Source organism: Xyrauchen texanus, chromosome 13 (assembly GCF_025860055.1).
Source record: "Xyrauchen texanus isolate HMW12.3.18 chromosome 13, RBS_HiC_50CHRs, whole genome shotgun sequence".
NCBI classification, from domain to species: domain Eukaryota; kingdom Metazoa; phylum Chordata; class Actinopteri; order Cypriniformes; family Catostomidae; genus Xyrauchen; species Xyrauchen texanus.
In genome coordinates, this window is record NC_068288.1 from 2,472,671 (window position 1) to 2,495,921 (window position 23,251).

The 23,251-nt window shown below is 36.5% G+C and overlaps 1 protein-coding gene across 2 annotated transcripts in view; it reads left to right on the plus strand.

Annotated features, from left to right (window-relative positions):
• LOC127654336 (activin receptor type-1B-like) overlaps positions 1 to 23,251 on the plus strand; it is a 46,605-nt gene continuing 23,354 nt past the window's right edge. For both annotated transcript variants that reach the window (XM_052141467.1, XM_052141466.1), the window contains exon 1: positions 1 to 80. In XM_052141467.1, coding sequence (XP_051997427.1) covers positions 17 to 80 — 64 coding nt within the window. In that variant the 5' untranslated portion in view covers positions 1 to 16. The remainder of the gene's footprint in view (positions 81 to 23,251) is intronic.

A 23,251-nucleotide genomic window follows, 5' to 3' on the forward strand; every position in this document is an offset into this window, starting at 1 on the left:
TGGAAGTCCAGTGAGGATGGACTCTCGGCAAATCCTGCAGCTTTTGATCGTTTTGTCGGGATTAAACGGAGCCTGTGACGGTGAGTTTTAAATGTTTGTTTATTTCCGCAGTGTTTCGTTCACCAGTGTGTGTGTCGGTTTGTTTCGTTTACGTTTAATTGCTGAACATTTGGCGTTTAATACACCAGCAACATGGCGCTGGTATTTAACGGCTGACCCCATAAACTCTATTTTCTCCAGTATTTCTCAAATTTTTTGTTAGAAAGATGAAAAAAAAAAAAAAAAATGAGGCTCATTCAATTTTATTCTATCTATATGTGTAGTTTCATTAATAACGAGGAGGTATAATAAAGGTACATATGACAGAAACATTTACCCTTTAAAGGTAAAATGCTAGCCCGCTAACAGGCTAGCTCAGTTTAATACGTGGCTGTAAATCCGGGTAAAACTAAATACAACATCACAAACTCTTTTGCTTGTATCACTTCACAGTTAAAAAAATATTTAGGTTGATGCATACAAGGTACTTTTATATAAATCTGTAGTAAATCTGAATATGATTGTTAAAGAGCATCGTCAAATAATTAATATAACATCTCTATATTGAACACATCCTCTGTAGTTTATCGATGTTTCACCGATCTGTTGCATAATAACAAATGTAAGTTCTTTCACGTGTGTTCTGTCATTGTTTTTAGTTTGTTCATTGGTCTCTGGCATCGAGGAAGTGATATGCGCTATACAGTAATTATGATCAACATTGCAAACTCTTTGTTTGTTTTAAAATTTGGACTTAGTACCAATATGCTACTACTACATCAGATTGGTTTAGTTCGATTCAGACAGAAAAAATATGGGCTAGCCTATGCTCTAAGTCATTGTGACGTTAGAAGAGTTTAGCCTATAGGCTACATAACATACCTAAGCTACACACGTACTTTATATATTGCTATGTAAGATTGTTGTGCATTGTTGTGGGCTAAAGCACATAACTGGTAATCAGAAGGTCGCTGGTTTGATCCCCACAGTCACTACCATTGTGTCCTTGAGCAAGTCACTTAACTCCAGGTTGCTCTGGGAGGATTGCCCCTGTAATAAGTGCACTGTAAGTCTCTTTGGATAAAAGCGTCTGCCAAATGCATAAATGTAAAATGTAAACTTGCCTGTGAAGCTGTGAATGATAAGGTTTTCTTTAAAAATAACCAGTGATGCACAGGTTTTAGTATTGATTGTGAAACGGAGATCATGTTGTGAGATTTTGGGGTCTCTGATCGTTTGAAGGAGGCTGAAACACTGTTTTCTGCTCTATATGGAGACAAATAAAGGCATGACCGAACAGCGACCCCAATGTCTTTGTATCTGTCAGTCTCATTCCTTTAGCATCAGACAGTCACAGCTTGTCAGTGTTTGGTTTGAAAGGTGGTAACTTGTAGCCTGGAGTGCTTTCTTTACTGATGTCAAATGTGATGTAAAAATGAATGCTAGTGATGCACTGATCAGGAAATTTGAGACCGATCCACGATTTTTTTAACACTAAAATCGCCCGATACAGATTTTTTAAAAAGTGTCCTTTGCCTCACTTTTGCAAGTTATATTGTGCAGTAGTATGTTTATTACCCACACAGTTAAATTAAGGTAACACTTTACAAAAAGGTTCCATTTGTTAACATTATTTAACAACATTAACATAAACTAATGAACTTAATCTTAGTTACAACATAAACTATTACATTTTTAAAATCATATGTTGTAGTAAGTTAACATTAGTTAATGCACTATGAACTAGGGCTGAAATGAGTAGTTGATGTTATCGAAAAAACTATTGTCGACATAAATTTCTGTTGTCGAATAGTCATTTGAGATCATTTGAAACGCTAGTGATGACGGGAGAGCAGCACTTCAGCTCGCACTTGATTGAGGAGAGGATGAAAGAACAGCTCGCAGTCAGGGCTCCAGACTACAAAGATGTCTTGGGAGCCATTGGCTCCTAAACTGAAACATTAAGGAGCCAAATGGCTGTTTTAGTCACTAAATCACAGAATTGCTCGATTTAGGTTGCTGTTCAGAAACAAGATAGAAAGCAGAAGAAAAGACAGCTGATAACCCATTAATCAGAAGTTTACACAGTAAATAGTGGAGAAGATAAGTTTGCATTCCCTTTTGTCTCATAAATGTTCACAACCTTTTCATAATTTATATAAATATAACAGACAAAATAATTATTTTATTTAATATTGCTCTTCACAATCTACATTACAGATAATTACATACAATATAGTATGCACATATTAGTGTGTTGTGTTCTTGAGCATCAATGCATGTTTGCACCTTGCGTAAGCCAAGAGCAGTGAGTGGTTTTCTCATTTACTTGTTATGAATGTTTAATTATTATTAACAACAACACAGAGACAGCAGCTATTAGGTTACATTAACTCTTTCATGTCTGACGTTTTGATAAATCAACTTTTTCTCCACTGTTTACGTTGACTTAACTCATTGTGTTTACATGAATGCCTCACCAAGATGGGATTTTTGGCATCATTTTTAAATGTTTTTGACCATTCAGGCACTTATCTGTATTTGCCCTAGCACTTTTGGAGTGCACGCATTTACATATGCCCACACATCCAGAAGCCTCCTGTTCGTCAAACAGTGCACCTCTAAATTGACACACTCTGGATGATTTTCAACAGCAGAATGAATGTTGTAATAAGTAGCAAAGGCCTAGGCTCAAATATAGCTAGTAATTTTTTCATTATTGATGTTTTATTCAGTCTACTTAACTGGTTGGACAAGTAAAATTCTTTCACTTGCCCCTTAAAAAATGCACTTGTCCCAGATAAGAGGACAAGCAATAATGTCGAGCCCTGTTATGCTTTGGCTTCTATTGGAACTATTTTCATTGGCAGAGAAGAAATGCATGCTGACTATTTCTTGTCTGAAACATAAATTGGACGATTCAAAGCTTTTTAGCTATTGAGCCTACATGATTGTAGATTATATTTGTACTTTACAGTCAATGTGAAACCGTAATTACGCACAATGATTTTATTAGTTAAATATTTTTAATTGAGATCAAATGTTTGATTTACTGCAAATGTTTGCCAAGTATACGGAAGATTTAAAGCCCAGGTATATTTCGTTATTGCGTCTTCCAGATTGCCTCGCGCCTGGTCAACCCTGTTGCCTTTGCGAGTATACTCTTCTGACCGCAAACGAATACGAACGTGTTTGACGCATGCCCACTAACTTCTTTATGATACTCTTTTAGTAGAGTCAATGGCAGCACTGTAAACCCGAATAAGTTACCAGAACTCAAAAAAATTGAGGCAATCGATTGCCTCAATTTTTTAAAGTTGATTAACTTAAAAGTCAGAATTTTCCAGAACTTAAAAGGTTGGATGACTTGCTACTTGTACCTTTTGATAACAGTTACATTAAAAGTGCTCATTTAGCTCAACTCAAATATTTGCAGTTAATATGACTTAAAGGTTCGAGTTTTAAAACCACTGGAATAAGTTCACAGAACTTTAAAAAAATAAGTACACAACCACACCATTTTATGTTAACCAAACTCAATGTTTATTAGTTTGTGTTGTCATTGTTTTAAGTACACATTAGTCAAATATGTTGAGATTTTTTTACTTAAAAACATGTGACTCAAAGCTTAACATTTTTCCCTCAATTACATTGAGTTTAACTAACTTAATATATTTAAAAGTGATGAACGTCTGCTATTGAACAGTATTTTCTTGCCTGCTCCCTTTTAGCACACTGCAATGTTAAAATGAAATGGGAAAAATAAATAATTTTTTGTTCTATTTATTTTAATTTATAAATGTTTATACATTTATAAATTAAAATAAATAGACCAAAAAAATTATTTTACTTAAATAAATTGTAGAGCTGTAAGAAGTAGATTAACTGATTATTTGCAAACAAATTTTATTCATAAATTTGAGAGATTTTTAAGAAGGAAAAACTCAAATGCTCCAAATGTGTTCCTGGTCATTTAAGGCCCTAGGAAATAGATTTTTATCACGAATTTCTGAAATTGACCAGACAACTAATCATATAGTCTGGAAATAATCAGAGTAATCAAAAACAATAATAAATAATACCAAAATTAAATAATCTTTCTTTACATCTATAAAAGAAAAAAAAACACTGTGTGCTTTTGGCTTCCTGGCTAATTCCTGAGTAAGGCAACAGGGCAGCAATTTGGATGAAATTCCAAAAATCCTATAGACCGTTTAAGAAAAGTTTTACTTAAAACTCTAAAATGTAAATGTTTTACATTAACCAGTATCAAATGCACAGTGAAATGTGGGTCATCTTGTGCAGACCACAATGGTTGAGAAAAACATTAAAACATACAAAACATTAGCGTTACATTTGCATTATATTAATGAGAACAAAGGCATATTGGCTGAACACCTGCAAAGTAGTGCAGTAACTTTTTGAGGCATTATTTAGACAAAAGGAGATAACTTTGAACTAGCCTTTTATAATTTTTTACCCTGCAGCCTTGTTAGATGAGTTTCTACATCATCAAATCATTCTTGAGGGTCTGCAACCTGGGTGACAGTTTACCACTTTCTAGACCAAGTAAAATCTTTTGAGTGAATTCAAAAGTGTTGGTCAGTGCTTTGGGAAAGCTGAGGATTAGTGCATAGATCAGTCCAAAGATTACTAGGAAGGCATCTGCAAGTCTGGGGAGGCTGACCACGGCATCACTTTCAGTGACGACAGAGATTCTCACAGGGTGGTAGTGAACTGGACTTGTGTCATGGTCACTGATGACAGTAAGATCAGACTCGGTCTGAATGAATGAAAAAGAGATACTAATCACAAACTAACACATGGAACAGAACAGATGACATAATTTATCTTCCTTTAACCAAATACCTATTTTACAATGAAGACCTGGGTCTCATTGTAAGAGGTGAAAAACATAAGATCCATGTTCTGCACACATGAATCAGCCAAATTACCAGAGAATGTAAGTGGTGTGAGACCTAAAGGACATTTACAAGAAAATATTTTACTGAACATTTGTAGTGAGGAGAAAGAAAACAGACCATACACGAAAACAGTATGGGTAGACCAAAGAAATGTAAGTCCTAAAACATGTTAGTATTTTGATTAACTGTTTTCATAATACACAGTAGAATCTGTTAGTGACTTAAGGAGACTCACTTTGCAGGTTCTGAAAAATCCAGAAACGTCCTCATGCAGATACACAGGAAGGGCTTGGAGAACAGTATTGCGCTTGGTGTGGATGTCATGGATTTCCTATTCCGATATAAACAGAACTGTATATACTCGAGTTTACTGAACAAAGCTGCTTTTAAATTTTAAACAGTCCAATCAGAACATATGTCCACAAATAACCTGTTCACATCTTTAATGCAATCAGACAAATGGCAAACACAAAGTGGACTAATTGCAAAATTCACAAAGCTCATTTGAATCATTGAACCTGTTCAATGTTCCACTGGTTCAACCTATGAAATGTGTAATCTATTTACCTGTTCATCGTGGATTTTTAAAATTTCAGCTGAGCATCTGCTGTCTTCCCAGTTTTTGATACCTTCTGTCTGAATAAGGTCATCAGTCGAGGAAGATGGTGGTCAAGCTCAGCATTAAATGTGTTGGGCAGGTTCTGATTCGTAATCCGCTGGAACTCTGCATACAACTACATTGAAATAACTGCAGGAGGAGAATACAGCAACAACACTTAAAAAAAAAGTTCAATTTGAAGAATCTAGCACACATTTATAAAGCAGAAAATAGTGTCCAAATGAGTAAGTATCACAATTTTCACTTTAAAAAGAGAGAGCTGATCCATTTTACCTCGGACTATATTTTGAGAGCAGGCCAGAGGTCCATGAGCTCGTTCACTGGTGGGCAGGACATCACTATGGTCTGTCGGCGTAGGGGAAATATGGTCTCCATCATCTTTCTAATGAGGGGCAGGTTCTTCTCAGTCTTCTTGACTTCTTCAACAATTGTCTGCCTCAACTGCTCAAGGCTTGAAGGATCCATTCCTTGGGGAAAGTTGGGTAGGAAGTTTACTTCTGCTCGCTTGGGTCTTTTAATGTTGGAATGTGAAGGTTCATTTTCAGAATTACTTCTAATTCTTTTTCCAGCATTAACAGTGGTTAATTCTGGAGGTGAAAGAAGCTGCGTACAAATTACACTTCCAGATCATTTTGGAACCAGCAACCTAAAAGGCAGAACACATTCATGAATTGTTGACTCGAATATGGCAAAAAGCTTTATATTTAGAGAGAATGCGGACATGCAGTGTAGGAATTCAGTTTGAGCTTAAAGAGTCCCTATGATGCTCGTTCATGCACTTTTAATATGATATTGGACCTTCGCGGAACACTATTGAAAGTTTCCATCAACAAAACACTAACTATCACATACGAGGTGTCTGTTAGTGCTTCTACTAATGACTAATTGTCTAACACCACCTTTAAGCGGGGAAAGAGCGTGTGATTGCTAGATTCATCCGTCGTCAAATACTTCAGTGAGTCTGGTAGTGGTAGGTCGCTAGTTGTGCTGCTGGAGTGTGTAACGTTAGTGGTCGCGCTAAGTGGCTAGCCCTTTAGCAGCTAACCTATATCTGACTTAACGTCACCTGCAGTTGCCAATGCCCTACAAGACTCCCGTGATAAGTCAGTGAAGGCCGGGGGCTTTGGAGAAGGTCTACGCTCTCTGAGACAAACACATTAACAAATGTATAAAAGAAGTAAAGGTGAATAAATATTAACATTCAAAACTCGCAGTAAGTCCAGTGATGCTGACTGCTGCCGCGTAGGTAGTAACTTTCTGCAAGCCTTCTGTTGCTTCCCGCCACCGTGTACAAACTTTTCTTCTTCTGTTTTTTTCCAAAGAGCGGTAAGGAATTAGTGTAGTATGCACGTTAGCGCCGTGTTTGCTTCGGAGGTTGAATCAGAGATTAAAAAAAAAATTATCCCTGCAGCTGCTCAACACTTCAGTAAAAATACAAAAAATATATAGGCTACATTAAACTGATGATAATAAAAATACAAAAAATAAATAAAATAAATACATTTAGTCTTCCACTAATGTCTAATGCATTTCAGACCATTTGCCCCAATCAGATTGTTACTGTTTTAATAGGCTATGATTGCAATTTATTTGTTATGATCGATTTTACTTATTTGGTGAGGCACTTTGAGATTTCAGCATGTGCTATATAAATTAAGTTTATTTCTAAATCATCCCTATTGGAAACAATAGAAATAACAGGACTTTATAATTCTTGGCATGTAATTGCTTAATTCTATTAAGTTGTACTTAAGTTATGTTTTGAAATTATGCTTACTTATACACAAAATAGTTCCATTTAATCAAAAATTATTAGTTAAAATAAGTTACAATTACTCAAAAAGGAAGAACATGTTACACCAACTTGTCATAATTAAGTTAGTAGAACTTTTCTATAACTTTGAGTAAACACTACTTAATCTATTTAATTACTTTGAACGTTCGGGTTTACAGTGAGGCACCGACGATGCACACAGACTTGTTGAAAAGCAGGGTCAAGTCGCACAGACTGGATTATGATGAGATTTACACCACGCATACTGTATGCAGAGCGATTAGCAACACGGATGTACCAAGTATACTTTGACCTTGAGTCAATCGTAAAATATAGGCCTAATTGACATTGCAGGAAAATGTGGTGGCAACAAAGTTGGAGTTATTATTTTATGTTTTATGTATGTCTCTAAATTATTTATTTATTTTCAAGCAAAAGGTTTAGGACAAGGGTTCTTTATTTCTCAGCCCAGGACCCAAATTAGAAATGTTTTCAAAACTGTATTTGCTATATATTCTTTAATCAAGTGAGTGATTAATTCACTTTTTTAAACAATTGTGATCTAAACCGATTCTTACAGAAATCATTATAATCCTTTAAAAAACCAAAATTAAACATTTTATCATGCACACAAATATGCACACTCTCAGCTGTAGAAATAAGGAAGACAATCTATGTTGAAATTGATCAAATCAATTGCATCCTGTTTAAACTGGAAAGGATCATGTTTTCTAACCCCTACAAATATGCAACTTCATGATAACCTTCGTTTTGCCGAAAATATCAAAGCTACAACAAGTGGGTCATAAATGTTTTTTTTTTTATGACATTCCGACTTAAAAAATATTGCCTTTTACAATTCAGTTTAATTTTTGCCCATAAAAGCTGAGTGTAAACATTTTTGTTTTTTTTTTACACCTTGACAATATTATTTATTTTCTAAGATTATGCAAATAGCATCACAAAACTTACACCACTGATCAGAATAAAATCAATCATAATTTTTTTTTAATTATAATCTTTCACATGAACATTAAACAGTGTAACACCAATTACATTTTAATAAACCATGTGAAAAAGTAACAGTTAAAATGTAAATTATTATATGCACATTTGAGCAGCCTCTTCTTTCTCTGAACTTTGTACTTGGAAGATCTTTTCAAAATGAAGGTTTTTACATTGATAACACCAATGAAATGAAAACAATGGACACATTTCTTTTTTCCACAATTGTTAGGCCTTGCACTAATGTTTAACCAGAGAAAACAAAATGAGAAAAAAAGTAATAGAAGTGGTGTACTAGATGAAGGGGACTATGGGTTTTTCAGGCAATTGCCATTTTAAGATATAATAATAATACAAAAAAAATATATATATATATATATATATTATATAGCCTATATATTATTGTTAAACCATTTCGTTGTATTTTATGAAAGTTTAGAATCATGCTTTTAAAAAAATTTTTTTTACTGTTTGAAATCTTTTATGACTGAAAAGTAAAGGGACAAGTTTGTCACATACAGTATTTTGATAATGTTCCAGGTATTGTTGGAAACTCAGAAATTGAAAATGTGTTAAACAATTACTTGAATAAACCTCTACTATGCTTATGTATATTGCATTTATGTATTTTTGAATGACTAAGGATGTGCAATAATGGTTGACTAATCGTTCAACTACTGACTAGTCAACTAGTCATTTTTAAAAAATAAAAATAATTTACTCTTTAAAATTTTTATATTGAAGATGGTGTGTTAATATTGCAGTTATTGTAGTTTTAAATGTATATTTTTTTAAATAACAAATACCATTACAATTTGTATAAGTATAAACATTGTTTTCATTAATCTAAAGGTAGCCACCTCACGTTATTTGCTGCAGGCGATAAATTGTTAGTATGAGTCATGTCACGAAAATCAAGCGCTGCGTGGACAAGTTTCACAAAAGTGGGAACTGATGTAGTAGCCTGCAATATTTGCAAAATTATGTCAAGATAATGCCAATAATGCTTAGAATGTCAAGGATGTGAACTCCCAAGTAGGGCTGGGCAGTATACCGAGTTTTGACAATTTATCGATATTATTTCTCAACGCGATACAGGATGAGACAATATCGTGTATATCGATATGGTTTGATGCAAACCTCTCCCGCTCAAGCTTCAGTTAACGCGCGCGAACCGGACCACTCCCACTCCATCACACAAGTTCGCCTGACAACATGGAGGAAAACACAGTGACGATCAGACCATCCGAAGACGATCTGGTTTGTAAAAAGAAAAACACTGGTTCGTTTATGTGGAGATGGTTTGGATTTAAAAGATCCGATGAGCAGCAAAACCAAGCTATCTGGAAAGAATGCCATAAAACGGTCGTGTCAAAAAGTGGAAGCACATCAAATCTCTTCCACCACTTACAACGTCACCATAAAGTGCAGTACGATGAGTGTTTAAAACTTCGCGCTTCATCTGCTACAACCTCAGCCACGAAGAATAAGCAGCCCGAAAAGTTTTCTGTCCCAAAACAAAGCTCGTTGGAAGCTTCTTTTACCCGCAGCGTGCCTTACGAAAAGAAAAGTTCCAGATGGAGCGATATTTCTAAGGCGGTAGCTTTCCACATCGCAAAAGATATTGTTCCTGTTGCAACAGTTGAACAGGACGGCTTTAAAACGCTGCTTAAAACCATTGACCCCAGATATCAGTTACCCAGTCGCAAGTACTTTTCAACTAAAGCTCTGCCAGAAATGTACACAGAGGTCAGACGAATTCTGAAAGGGTTTTCAGTTGCAGTGGTAACATTGTTGCCTGCCACAGGGCATCTCTAAAGCCTGAAGCTGTTGATAGGCTAGTTTTCCTTGCACAAAATCTGTAAGTAATATACACTATAAAATACTTTGTTTATTAAAGAATGTTCTACCTCAAATAACCTACTTGTTCTGATAAAGTAGTTAAGTGTTCTACTGTTCTGTTTACATTATTTGCACATCAGAGTTGTGCAGCTGTAAAGTTTCAAACAAGTAGAAAACTTTGTTTTGTATGTTATTTTGATCATCACTGCTTTAATAAAGGTGATTGTGAAAGGCTTTGACTTTTAGAATGTATTGTGATTTTAACTACCTTTTTGCACATAATATATTGCATAGCCGCCATTACATTCACTATATTTGTTTCCATATCCTTGAATATCAACATTGTTTTGCAGGATATCATTGGGCAGGATGTGAAATAATAATAAATAAAAAAATACAGATTTTCTTTATCCAAATAGGAAAAACGTAGAAAGTACTGAGATATATATCGTATATCGCCATTTCACCAAAAAATACCGAGATATGATTTTTTGGCCATATCGCCCAGCCCTACTCCCAAGTCAGGGGCAGAATCTTCATCTGCCGTTGCAGAAGCGAAAAATGGCTAAGCTATATCGCCCGTCAATTGCTGGTTAGTTTTTAGTTTTTTGGGGTAAGGAATATACTACTCAAACATGGTTAGCCGACCTACAGAGCTGGAAATACATGACAAATATCTCCGCGTGGACCCGGAATAAAACCCTCTCCAATGGTGGAAGATGAGAGTCGATATTTTCTAATCTCTCACACAGGACTGCCCCCGACCAAAGATTTTCCTATTCGACTAGTAGGCGTTAATTTAAGACATTAGTTGACTAGTCGCACGATTATATTAATTTAATTACTTATATATATATATATTAGAGATGCACCGATTGCAATTTTCTTGGCCGATTCCGATTTATAATAGTTCTAAGAACTATTATTGACCGCATATACAACCAAAATCTACCTTCAATGCAACATTTTATTTTCATAATAAAATAAATTATTAAATATTACAATTTCCCAAAGTTACAGGATCTTCTCTCACTTAAACAACTCTCAAAATAAAGTGCTGTGTGACTGGAAAGAGGTAGAAATAACAATTAACTGCAAATGAGTTGCTTTATATAACAGATGTCATTTTCCACTATTTTTATAAATGAACCTTGTTCTCTTTATTACTCGTCTAACAAAACAATTATTTAGGTTTATGACCTCAACCTGGCAACCTACAACCCATTTGCGCTGTTGATATCTGCACAGGCAGTAGACGCGGGATGTTAAATCAAGCATCACTGGTAGATGGGAGGAGAAGACTCAGCTGGTGCTCCTGTGGAAAAAAACCAACATATATGTACATTTAACAACAGCTGGAAGAATTTAATTTCATATCGACAATGCCCACGCCTTTTGCAATGTGTGTCGCACTGATTTTAATATTAGACACGGTGGGAAAAATTACGTTACTCAGCACATTAAATCACAACGGCACAATTTCTATAGTATTTAGCCTGCCTCTGCCATCCAGCACCCCACTTCCCCTCTCCCAAATTTGTGTACCCAAATGTTGACAGATAACAGGCTGCGTGTGTGACATGACACGAGATTAAACAACTCGGGCAACGCGACGTCGGAAATTACCTCCTACTCTGTATTGAGGAAATGTATCAGATTTCTGAACCCTCTGTCCTCAACTATGGAGAACAGCTGGTCATCCAGGGCCATGAATTCCGTAATTTTCCTCGTTATTGCTTTGGTCTTTTCGCTGCTCATTCCAAGGGATGATAGGAGAGGTTGCTGACTTTTGGCTGGCTCTGAGCTCTGGCTAGCTTTAGCCACTTCCCTTTTTAGCTTCTTTTTAAAAATGGGCATTTTCAGCTGGGTGATGGTGTTTTAAATGTCTAATTAGGTTTGTTGTTCCGAAAGTTATTGTGGTGGTTCCCCCACGGTTTACTTTGGCCTTACAATTATTACACATTTCGAACTTTATATATTCCATGCCAATGACATGTTTACGTGCGGCTGTGACGTTATTGCCTGCGCCGCTGGCAACAAAACGGACCGGCTTGGAATCGGAAAGACGTGAGGCTGACCGGCCGGTCACCGATCCGGCCGAGCATGCGGAAAATCGGCTAATTCCGGTCCCTGGCCGGTGGATCGGTGCATCTCTAATATATATATATATATATATATATATACAAACACACACACACATACAGTGCATCCGGAAAGTATTCACAGCGCTTCACTTTTTCCACATTTAGTTATGTTACAGCCTTATTTCAAAATGGACTAAATTCATTATTTTCCTCAAAATTCTACAAACAATACCCCATAATGACAACGTTAAAGTTGTTTGTTTTAAATTTTTGCAAATTAATTAAAAATAAAAAACTAAACAAATCACATGTGCTATTCACAGCCTTTGCTCAATAATTTGTTAAAGCACCTTTGGCACCAATTACAGCCTCAAGTCTTTTGTGTATGATGCTACAAGCTTGGCACACCTATTATTGGGCAGTTTCTCCCATTATTCTTTGCAGGACCTCTCAAGCTCCATCAGGTTGGATGGGAAGCGTCGGTGCAAAGCCATTTTCTGATCTCTCCAGAGATGTTCAATCAGGTTCAAGTCTGGGCCTCAAGGACATTCACAGAGTCGTCCCGTAGCCACTCCTTTGTTAACTTGGCTGTGTGCTTATGGTCGTTGTCCTGTTGGAAGATGAAACTTCGCCCCAGTCTGAGGTCCAGAGAACTCTGGAGCAGGTTTTCCTCAAGGATGTCTCTGTACTTTGCTGCATTCATCTTTCCCTCGAACTGGACTAGTCACCCAGTTCCTGCCGCTGGTTGGTATTGGCCAGGTGATGAGGTTTCCTCCAGACATGCCGCTTGCCATTCCCGTCTAGGAGATCAATCTTTGTTTCATTAGACCAGAGAATTTAGTTTCTCATGGTCTGAGAGTCTCCAGGCGGGCTGTCATGTGTCTTTTACTGAGGAGTGTCTTCCGTCTGGCCACGCTACCATACAGGCCTGATTGGTGGAGTGCTGCAGAAGAACAACAATCTCTGCAGCACTCCACCAATCAGGCCTGTATGTAATGCTGGAGCTCTGTCAGATTACCATCGGTTTCTTGGTCACCTCCCTGACTAAGGCCCGTCTCCCCTGATCGCTCAGTTTTGCCGGGCGGCCAGCTTTAGGAAGAGTCCCAGTGGTTACAAACTTCTACCATTTACGGATGATGGAGGCCACTGTGGTCACTGGGACCTTCAATGCTGCAGACATTTTTCTGTGCCTCGATACAATCCTGTCTCTGAGGTCTACAGACAATTCCTTGGACTTCATGGCTTGGTTTGTGCTCTGACATGCACCGTTAACTGTGGGACCTTATATAGACAGGTGTGTGTGTTCCTTTCCAAATCATGTCCAATCAACTGAATTTACCACAGGTGGACTCCAATCAAGTTGTTGAAAAATCTCAAGGATTATCAGTGGAAACAGGTTGCACCTGAGCTCAATTTTGAGTTTCATGGCAAAGGCTACATGTTTTTTTTTTTAATACATTTGCAAACAAGATTTCAAACAAACTTCTTTCAAGTTGTCATTATGGGGTATTGTTTGTAGAATTTTGAGGAAAATAATGAATATAATCAATTTTGTAAAAAGGCTGTAACATAACAAAATGTGGAAAAAGTGAAGCGCTGTGAATACTTTTCCGGATGACTGTATATTGGGGGCATCAGAAAATGGTTTGAGTTCCAGGGCTGAGAAAGAATGTTACAAGCGCTCGCATGAATCCAGCCGCAACAACACCGGCAAAAGTGGTAATGATTCTGAATGTTTCAGAAAAACCAGCAATGAGAACATTTTGTTAATTTATAGAGAGAAATACACATTAGGGTTTTGCCGACAGACGATGATCTTTGGATCGATGATGGTCAGAGTGATCGTCAATAGCTGATGGCAAGACGGTTTGCCCATGTAATTAAATTATTATTATCAAATTAATATTACAAATTATTTGCCCCGTGGCACACAGACACGTGCTTGAAGAAACACATTTTATTATATTTTTAAGAACAGATGACAGAAAAGCTGTCTATTCGCTTGTATGTTTGTACGGAGGCATGCAGTCTCGTGGAACATACGCATTTAAAAGATTCTCACTCTGTTTTTGTCTACTGATTTTTATTTTTTTATTTTTTTTGATAGAGCTATTTTGTATATGAGTGCTGCAAATGACCTCAGACTTCACAGTTCAAGAGGTAGCCTAATTTGGAGAAATAAAGCAAACTGAACTCAGAGCAGTTAATTATGACCACAACTCTGCAGCGGTGATTAAAACATACAATAATACAAAAACACATTCACCTCAAACCATGATGTATGTTTCAGTTATTATTATTATTATTATTAATATATTTTCATTTAAATTGTTTTTATGTCTTTTGTTTGTGTAAGTAATTTTCCGCCTGCATGTTTAGACGGACACTTGCCTGACGTTAAATGGAAAGGTGGTTACACACACACCTACAAATGTTTCAAATTAGATAAAATGTTTTGAATGCAAGTACGTAACGAATATGTGTTTTGTGCCGTCTGGTTGTTTTCTTCACTGTATAAACTGCGCATTGCCACCACTGATATATATATATATATATATATATATATATATATCTATCTCTATCTCTATCTCTCTATATATAACTGGATTGCTCATAGAAACTGCCAGCAGTAGGTGACGCTACCGGAAGTGCTCTGGCGGCCATCTTAATATTCCCTACCGACAGAGGGCATCGCCGCATGTGTGGCGTTTAACCACGAAACAACACTCACTTAAGGATGTGGCTAAAGTGCCCACAGGTTGTAATTTATGACTATGTACCTGTTAAGCACACATTAGTCGTTATCCCCAAGTGGTATAACGATCATAATCTTTAATAATCAACAGTAAAAATACAACACCAAAGTGTATTAATGATTACCTTTTTAAAGCAAAAGTATCCACTAGCGACATCTGCAGATTGTTACAGGATGCAATGTTTCTCAGCCTTCATAGTTTAAACCTGTTGATGCTCATTGTTCATAATGTTGACAAATTATACATCTGCATAATTTGCCAACATTATTAACGCTTTCCCGGTCCGACGTGCCGAACTCGACCCACGGTGTGTTTCAGAGGTTTATGTTTTTGAAAGATAAAACTCCAAAAAAAAAAAAAGTAAACATAATAAATATATTTGGAAAGCTGAGATACTCGTGATTCGAACGATGTAAACCTTTTTAAGATACAATCACAACAGCAGGTACAATCTATATCTTTGTCAGACCACCAACATATAAACAACCAAAAACAAAATTTAGGCAACTCACCTATGAAGCCTCATAGTAGTCCACTGAGCCATAACTTCCCGACAAAAGCGGTGTTGTTTCATTGTCAAATGTCCAAACGATCAAATCAAGTAAAATGTTTAGTCCAAATCACATTATTACATCAATAAATATCCACAGACTCTTGTTGCATCATTTCAAAGCACCTGGCAGCTGTGCCTAATCTTTCACATATTATCGGTAATAACTTCAGTTCAGATGTAAACATTTCCTGTATCCGGTATCAAAATGGAAGCACGCACTCTGACCTTTCGATTGACACCTCATTTGACCCAATAGGAGCTTCCATGTCCTATCCAAAGCCTTCAATACCCAACCACAGTCTGTGTCGAATGTAAGGGCATACCCACATTCCTTTTGTTTACTGATCAAACCAATTACATCGAAGAGTGGAAATGACTGACGCATCGTATAGCCAATGAAATTCTGAAAACAGTGATATGCGGCTTTAGTGGATTGATTAGAGCACGATTCTGTTATGCGTGTGCGTAAGCAGCCTCGAAGTTTACCGACAGTTTTACGCCTCGCGCATAAAGCCATTGGAGAACTGTTTTGGAACTGTTTACACATTTGGCGATTTAAATATGGTGAAACGGACCTGAAAAACAGGATTTTCACCCCAGGATGTGATATAAGAAGGCATTCATTGTCAAAATTCTGAGTTTGGAGATGAAATTTCTGAAAACAATACGGATGATTTGGAGGCAGAGGAAATATGGAGAGATGAGACATGGCTCTGGACAAGTAAGTGTTTTCTTGTGTTTTATAACATATATTACTGTATATTCCGCATAAATAAGCTTTAGTTTGAATAATGAACACATTTTGTAATTACCCTTTGTCGTGTGTTTCCTCAGTGAGTGTTTGAACCGTTTGTGCGTGTTTTTTGTATTTGTATGTGCGTGTGTGAGGTTTTAGTTCATTGTTTGTTTCAGATCTATTGACATGCTATATAGATGTTTTGTATATTTACTGTAAATATATATATATATATATATATATATATATAAGTTGAAAATAAGAATATATGTTGTGTTTGAGAGTCTATTTGTTACAATGCGGGGAGGTGGGGGAGGTGTAGGCCCATCTATTTGTTACAATGCTGAATTGATGGGGGGAGGTGTAGGCCCATCTCTTTGTTCCATAGTACATTGGCAAAGTATACAGTATTTACAGTAAATATACATACAATAATGCATATTTACACACTCGAAAAGAAAAACTATATATATATATATATATATATATATATATATATATATATATAATACAGAAAAGATGGAAAAGTTGTGTCTAGCTTTGTAAATTACATTTATTTATTCTCCCCACTCAGCAAGCGGCCACATAAAGTGGAGCAGCAGGACAGCACCTCATCAAGAGAGGAGGGCTTTCAGAGAGACCCTTGCTGAGGAGCATGGCAGAGTTGGGGTCTCACTCCACAGCCAGACCCGTATCTCCTGCTCCACGAAGAGCAGATCACAGGCCGTTGCACATCACCAAATCTTGCACCGCTGGTCGTCTGAAGTGCAGGCAGTGTCATGCAAAGACACCAGTGAAGTACTCTTCCTGTGTTGTGCCTATGTGCTTTGTACACAAATGTGACTGCTACAATGACTGGCATGTTGCTAGAAACGTACAATTTTATAATGGTTTGTAAATACTTTGTGTAAAAATTCATGTAAATAGTTTGTTGTGTATTTTTTATATAAACAAATTGTCCACCATAGCACTAGTTTTGACTCTTTTATATGCACAACATTTAGTTTCAAGAAGGGAAAAGGCACTCTAATGTGTTTATGCATCAGTTACTCTGTGTCAGCAAAACTAATAGTGGATCTGGATATGGAATATGATAGCTCTAAGTGTCATCTTTCATTAGAGCCCAAAATTATGACTGTACGTTGAAGCGTTCAAAAGTAGGAGCCTTTTTGTCCTAGGTTACCAAAGGGTCCTTTTGGAATGTGACCAAAACCATGCATGTACTCCAAACGGTTCAAGAACAGCTTTAAATTTACTTTGGGTATGCCTTGGTATGGTTTTGGTCACATTTGAAAGGGGACACTCTGAAGTTTTTTCCCCAGCAGTCAGAATTACTGTAAGTGCTACTGATTCTGAGTAATAGAAGTTTGAACACAATGAAATAGAAGTTTTTTTTCCTACCTGAAATTTTTTTTGCATACAGATGCCTGCAGATGACTATAACTTGTAGCTATTAGCTTGAGAACACAATGGGATCACAGCATGAATCCTTACCTAGTCCAAGTTCAAATGTTATAACAATACCATAAAAAATGAATATTTTACACATGTTTTTCTAAGGGTACACCCAGGCGTTTTACAAAAGTGCCTTTTGGATACTCCAAAAGGACCCTTTGGTAACCTAGGACAAAAAGGCTACTACTTTTGAACACTTCAACATACAGTCATAATTTTGGGCTCTAATGAAAGATGACACTTAGAGCTATCATATTCCATATCCAGATCCACTATTAGTTTTGCTGACACAGAGTAACTGATGCATAAACACATTAGAGTGCCTTTTCCCTTCTTGAAACTAAATGTTGTGCATATAAAAGAGTCAAAACTAGTGCTATGGTGGACAATTTGTTTATATAAAAAATACACAACAAACTATTTACATGAATTTTTACACAAAGTATTTACAAACCATTATAAAATTGTACGTTTCTAGCAACATGCCAGTCATTGTAGCAGTCACATTTGTGTACAAAGCACATAGGCACAACACAGGAAGAGTACTTCACTGGTGTCTTTGCATGACACTGCCTGCACTTCAGACGACCAGCGGTGCAAGATTTGGTAATGTGCAACGGCCTGTGATGTGCTCTTCGTGGAGCAGGAGATACGGGTCTGGCTGTGGATTGAGACCCCAACTCTGCCAGCTCCTCAGCAAGGGTCTCTCTGAAAGCCCTCCTCTCTTGATGAGGTGCTGTCCTGCTGCTCCACTTTATGTGGCCGCTTGCTGAGTGGGGAGAATAAATAAATGTAATTTAGAAAGCTAGACACAACTTTTCCATCTTTTCTGTATTCTATATATATATATATATATATATATATATATATATATATATATATATATATATATATATATTAGTTTTTCTTTTCTAGTGTGTAAATATGTATTATTGTATGTATATTTACTGTAAATACTGTATACTTTGCCAATGTACTATGGAACAAAGAGATGGGCCTACACCTCCCCCATGAATTCAGCATTGTAACAAATAGATGGGCCTACCCTCCCCCACCTACCCACATTGTAACAAATAGAGTCTCAAACACAACATATTCTTATTTTCAACTTATATTTATTGATATATATATATATATATATATATATATATATATATATATATTTATTTCAGATCCATATATATATATATATATATTTACAGTAAATATACAAAACATCTATATAGCATGTCAATAGATCTGAAACAAACAATGAACTAAAAACACGCACAAACGGTTCAAACACTCACTGAGGAAACACCACGACAAAGGGTTATTACAAAATGTGTATTCATTATTCAAACTAAAGCTTATTTATGCGGAATATACAGTAATATATGTTATAAAACACAAGAAAACACTTACTTGTCCAGAGCAATGTCTCATCTCTCCATATTTCCTCTGCCTCCAAATCATCCGTAGTGTTTTCAGAAATTTCATCTCCAAACTCAAAATTTTCACAATGAATGCCTTCTTATATCACATCCTGAGGTGAAAATCCTGTTTTCGCGTCCGTTTCACCATATTTAAATCGCCAAATGTGTAAACAGTTCCAAAACAACTCTCCAATGGCTTTACGCTGAGGCGTATAACAGTGGGTAAAGGAGATTATAGTTTGCTACACGCATAACAGAATCGTGCTCTAATCGTTCCACTAAAGCCGCATATCACTGTTTTCAGAATTTCATTGGCTATACGATCGTCAGTCATTTCCACTCTTCAATGTAATTGGTTTGATCAGTAAACAAAGGAAAGTGGGTATGCCCTTACATTCGACACAGACTGTGGTTGGGTATTGAAGGCTTTGGACAGGACATGGAAGCTCCTATTGGGTCAAATGAGGTGTCAATCGAAAGGTCAGAGTGCGTGCTTCCATTTTGATACCGGATATAGGAAATGTTTACATCTGAACTGAAGTTAGTACCGATTATATGTGAAAGATTAGGCACAGCTGCCAGGTGCTTTGAAATGATGCAACAAGAGTCTGTGGATATTTATTGATGTAATAATGTGATTTGGACTAAACATTTTACTTGATTTGATCATTTGGACATTTGACAATGAAACAACACCGTTTTTGTCGGGAAGTTATGGCTCAGTGGACTACTATGAAGCTTCATAGGTGAGTTGCCTAAATTTTGTTATTGGTTGTTTATATGTTGGTGGTCTGACAAAGATATAGATTGTACCTGCTGTTGTGATTGTATCTTAAAATGGTTTATATCAATAGAAAATCAAGAAATGTAGCTTTCCAAAGATATGTGGCATGTGTACCAATGTAACACACAGCTGTTTTGTTTATCGCATACTTTTATTTTGTACATTTAAGGGCCCGTCCGCGGGCTTAGGTTTCCATGGCGTTAACTCTTTTTATTGACTAAATTATATAGTAAATGTGAACAAATTTTTGGGGGATTTTGCATGCACATCAACAAGTTTTAAAGTTGTTAATAAAAACGACTAGCTTTGTGTTGATATTGTAACTAGAAAGTACCTCTTAAGAATAAATCCTGAAGAACCAAATATAAAAATGTAGTATATACACACAAACATACACACACGTGCGTGTTCTTCATTTATGCCCTGTCCTGCTCTGCACACTTTGCTGCTTTTCCCTGTGTGTGTGTGTGTGTGTGTGTGTGTGTGTGTGTGTGTGTGTGTGTGTGTGTGAGTGAGTAGGCGTGAGGCACCATAAGTTAGCGTGGTTCCAGAGAGTCTTTAGACCATAATGTTTTTTCCTTTTAAATGTAGCTTTATTTATCTTCAAGTTACAAGCCTTTAATAATAAACATATAGATTTATTTTCTAATTTTGTGAAAATGTAACAGATGTTATCATCTCTGGCAGGGAAAGACAATAAAATGATTAGTTGGTAGCCTAGTTTTTTTTTTTCACTTTAATGAAAATATAACAATGGTCCATTTCAAACTTCTAAATTTTTTCTCGGGACACCCCTGGATCCCATACTGTATCATTCCTTAGTCAAAAGGGCTTCTATGCCCTCATACTTGTGTATCTGAATGTACAAATATATAAAAAATATGTAATCAACGTAAAAATATTCAAACAAATACTGGACTGATGTCAATGAGCTTCATAATTAACAGATGACCTTTTAACATTTATATCAGACTGCATTTGATTGACACTCTATAAAATATTGTAATATTTTGGTAGAAGATCCCTTAGACCAGGGGTGCCCAATACGTCGATTGCGATCTACCAGTCGGTCGCAAAGGCAATGCTGGTAGATCGCACAACAATTAAATGTACTTTCGTTAAGTTTGAATAAAAATAAATATAATGTCTTTCCTTCTTTTAGTTTCTGTCTGACTTGCACTTGACGAGTAAATATTGACCAGGCGAGGTTTTGTTTATTCAGTTGCCATGATAACTAGGTTTGCGCATACGCGCCTTCCAAGGACTTCTGAGAACAGAGCGCGAAATTGTCTGATTCCATTCAGTTTTGCCTAATCCGGGCAGTAGCATCGCAATTTCGTGCTCTGTTTCAGAAGTCCTTGGAAGGCGCGTATGCTAAACCTAGTTGTCATGGCAACTGAATAAACAAAACCTTGCCTGGTCAATATTTACTCGTCATCAGAATAAGGTAAATGCCCTGGCTATTGTAATCTATTGTGCTGTAGGTGTTTTGGGTTTAATTTTAAAACTGAATGATATCAACATTGAACATTTATTATATATTTTTTTATTAATTAGTAGATGAATTCCATGTAGGGATACATGCAGTAGTCCCAACAAGCATTTTCTTTTTTTAAATGAAACTGTGTTTTGTTTTAGTTGGTAGATCTTATTGAGTTGGTCATTTAAAAGTAGATCATCACACAAAAAAGTGTGGGCATCCCCTGCCTTAGACCCAACTGCTTTTGCTGTTTCTGGGCCCTCAATGCAGTTTTTTTAGAGACTGTTTTAAAGGTTTAGGATTTAATTTGTTTCTTGTGCCAATTTGATGTGCAAATGTGTGTATATATATATATATATATATATATATATATATATATATATATATATCAAACAATATGAAGGAATATTGTGATAATATTTTTGGCCATATTGCCCAGCCCGATTTACTCAATGTTGAGGGCTCTATAAGCAAACCATTTGTGGGTTGATTTCCCCAAGAATAACACTGTGGATTTGTGCTGCTATCAAAACATTACTCTGTTGTTTGAGTGGTCCAGTATCAATTGTGTGAGTCTGGGCCGGACTTTATGGAAAATTTGCAAATATCAGTGAATTTTCAAACTGATTTCTTGGTCTGGAAAAGTAATAGAAGATTTTGTAGCCACAGTAATTTTCCAATATATTTAATTGGCTGAAGAAAATACATTTTACAGTGAAAAGGAGTGACTTGGAAAGTCTCTGAAAAGTCATGTAATTTCCATGATCAAAGGTGTGTGGGATCCCTGATCATGATATATATGCTGATATTTACCACATTTACATGATAGCAAATTAGATGCATATGAGATTTTTTTTTAAACAATATTCACAAAAATTATTTTAAAAAGTGCATTATCCACACACATCTGTTTTGCACTTTTGTTAATTGGCAAAGCAGGTATGGTCAATGGCTGATCCCAATAATCTAAAAATATTGTGTTAGGGGTATAACAGTTGTGACCCGGACCAGATATGGAGAAAGAAGAGAAACCAGGAGTCGAGAAATTCAATTAAAGAATCAAAATTTACTGAAGAATAGTTTGCAGTGAAATTGGTAGAGCCAGCGACAAAGTCTCACGAGGAGATCGAAAGCTAACTCGTACCTTACACAAAATCTTACATCAATTATACCATTTGCAAGGACGTACATTCCATTATTTTACTCCTGATTGGCTAAAAGAACATAAAGTCACAACATATAGATAGTTAAATGGCCTATCAACATTAATCAGCGCACTTGTCGTCCGCGCCCGAGATTTACATCTGAAGTGACCTCGCAGATGGTCGCGGGGCGTCTTCGAGTCGGCCTGGTGTGCATCCCTGGTTCAAAAACTGGGTAGAAGGTCAAACGCACACACAAAACACTGACGAACGACAGTTCTTCTCTGGGCACAAGAGAGCCAGAGCACACATTATCAGGCCATTTAAACCAAAACAGAGAGATAAAATATTCACTCCTCGGGCAGAGGAGAGGGTTGAAATAACATGCATTTCTTCCCTAAAGAAATAATAATAGAAAATCACACTTCTACTATTCAGGTAGTATTACATAGGACTTTAAACCATATAATTAGTCATGGAAAGGTAACAATCAAACACAGAATACATCTGGAACACATGTTTAACTCATTCCCCCTGACCCCCTCCCCTGAGAGGCTGGAGAGCGTCACAAATAAGCTTATCCCCCAAAAGACCTTCGGCCGACGTGCAGGACAGAGAGACTCTGGAATGTTCCTAAAAGAG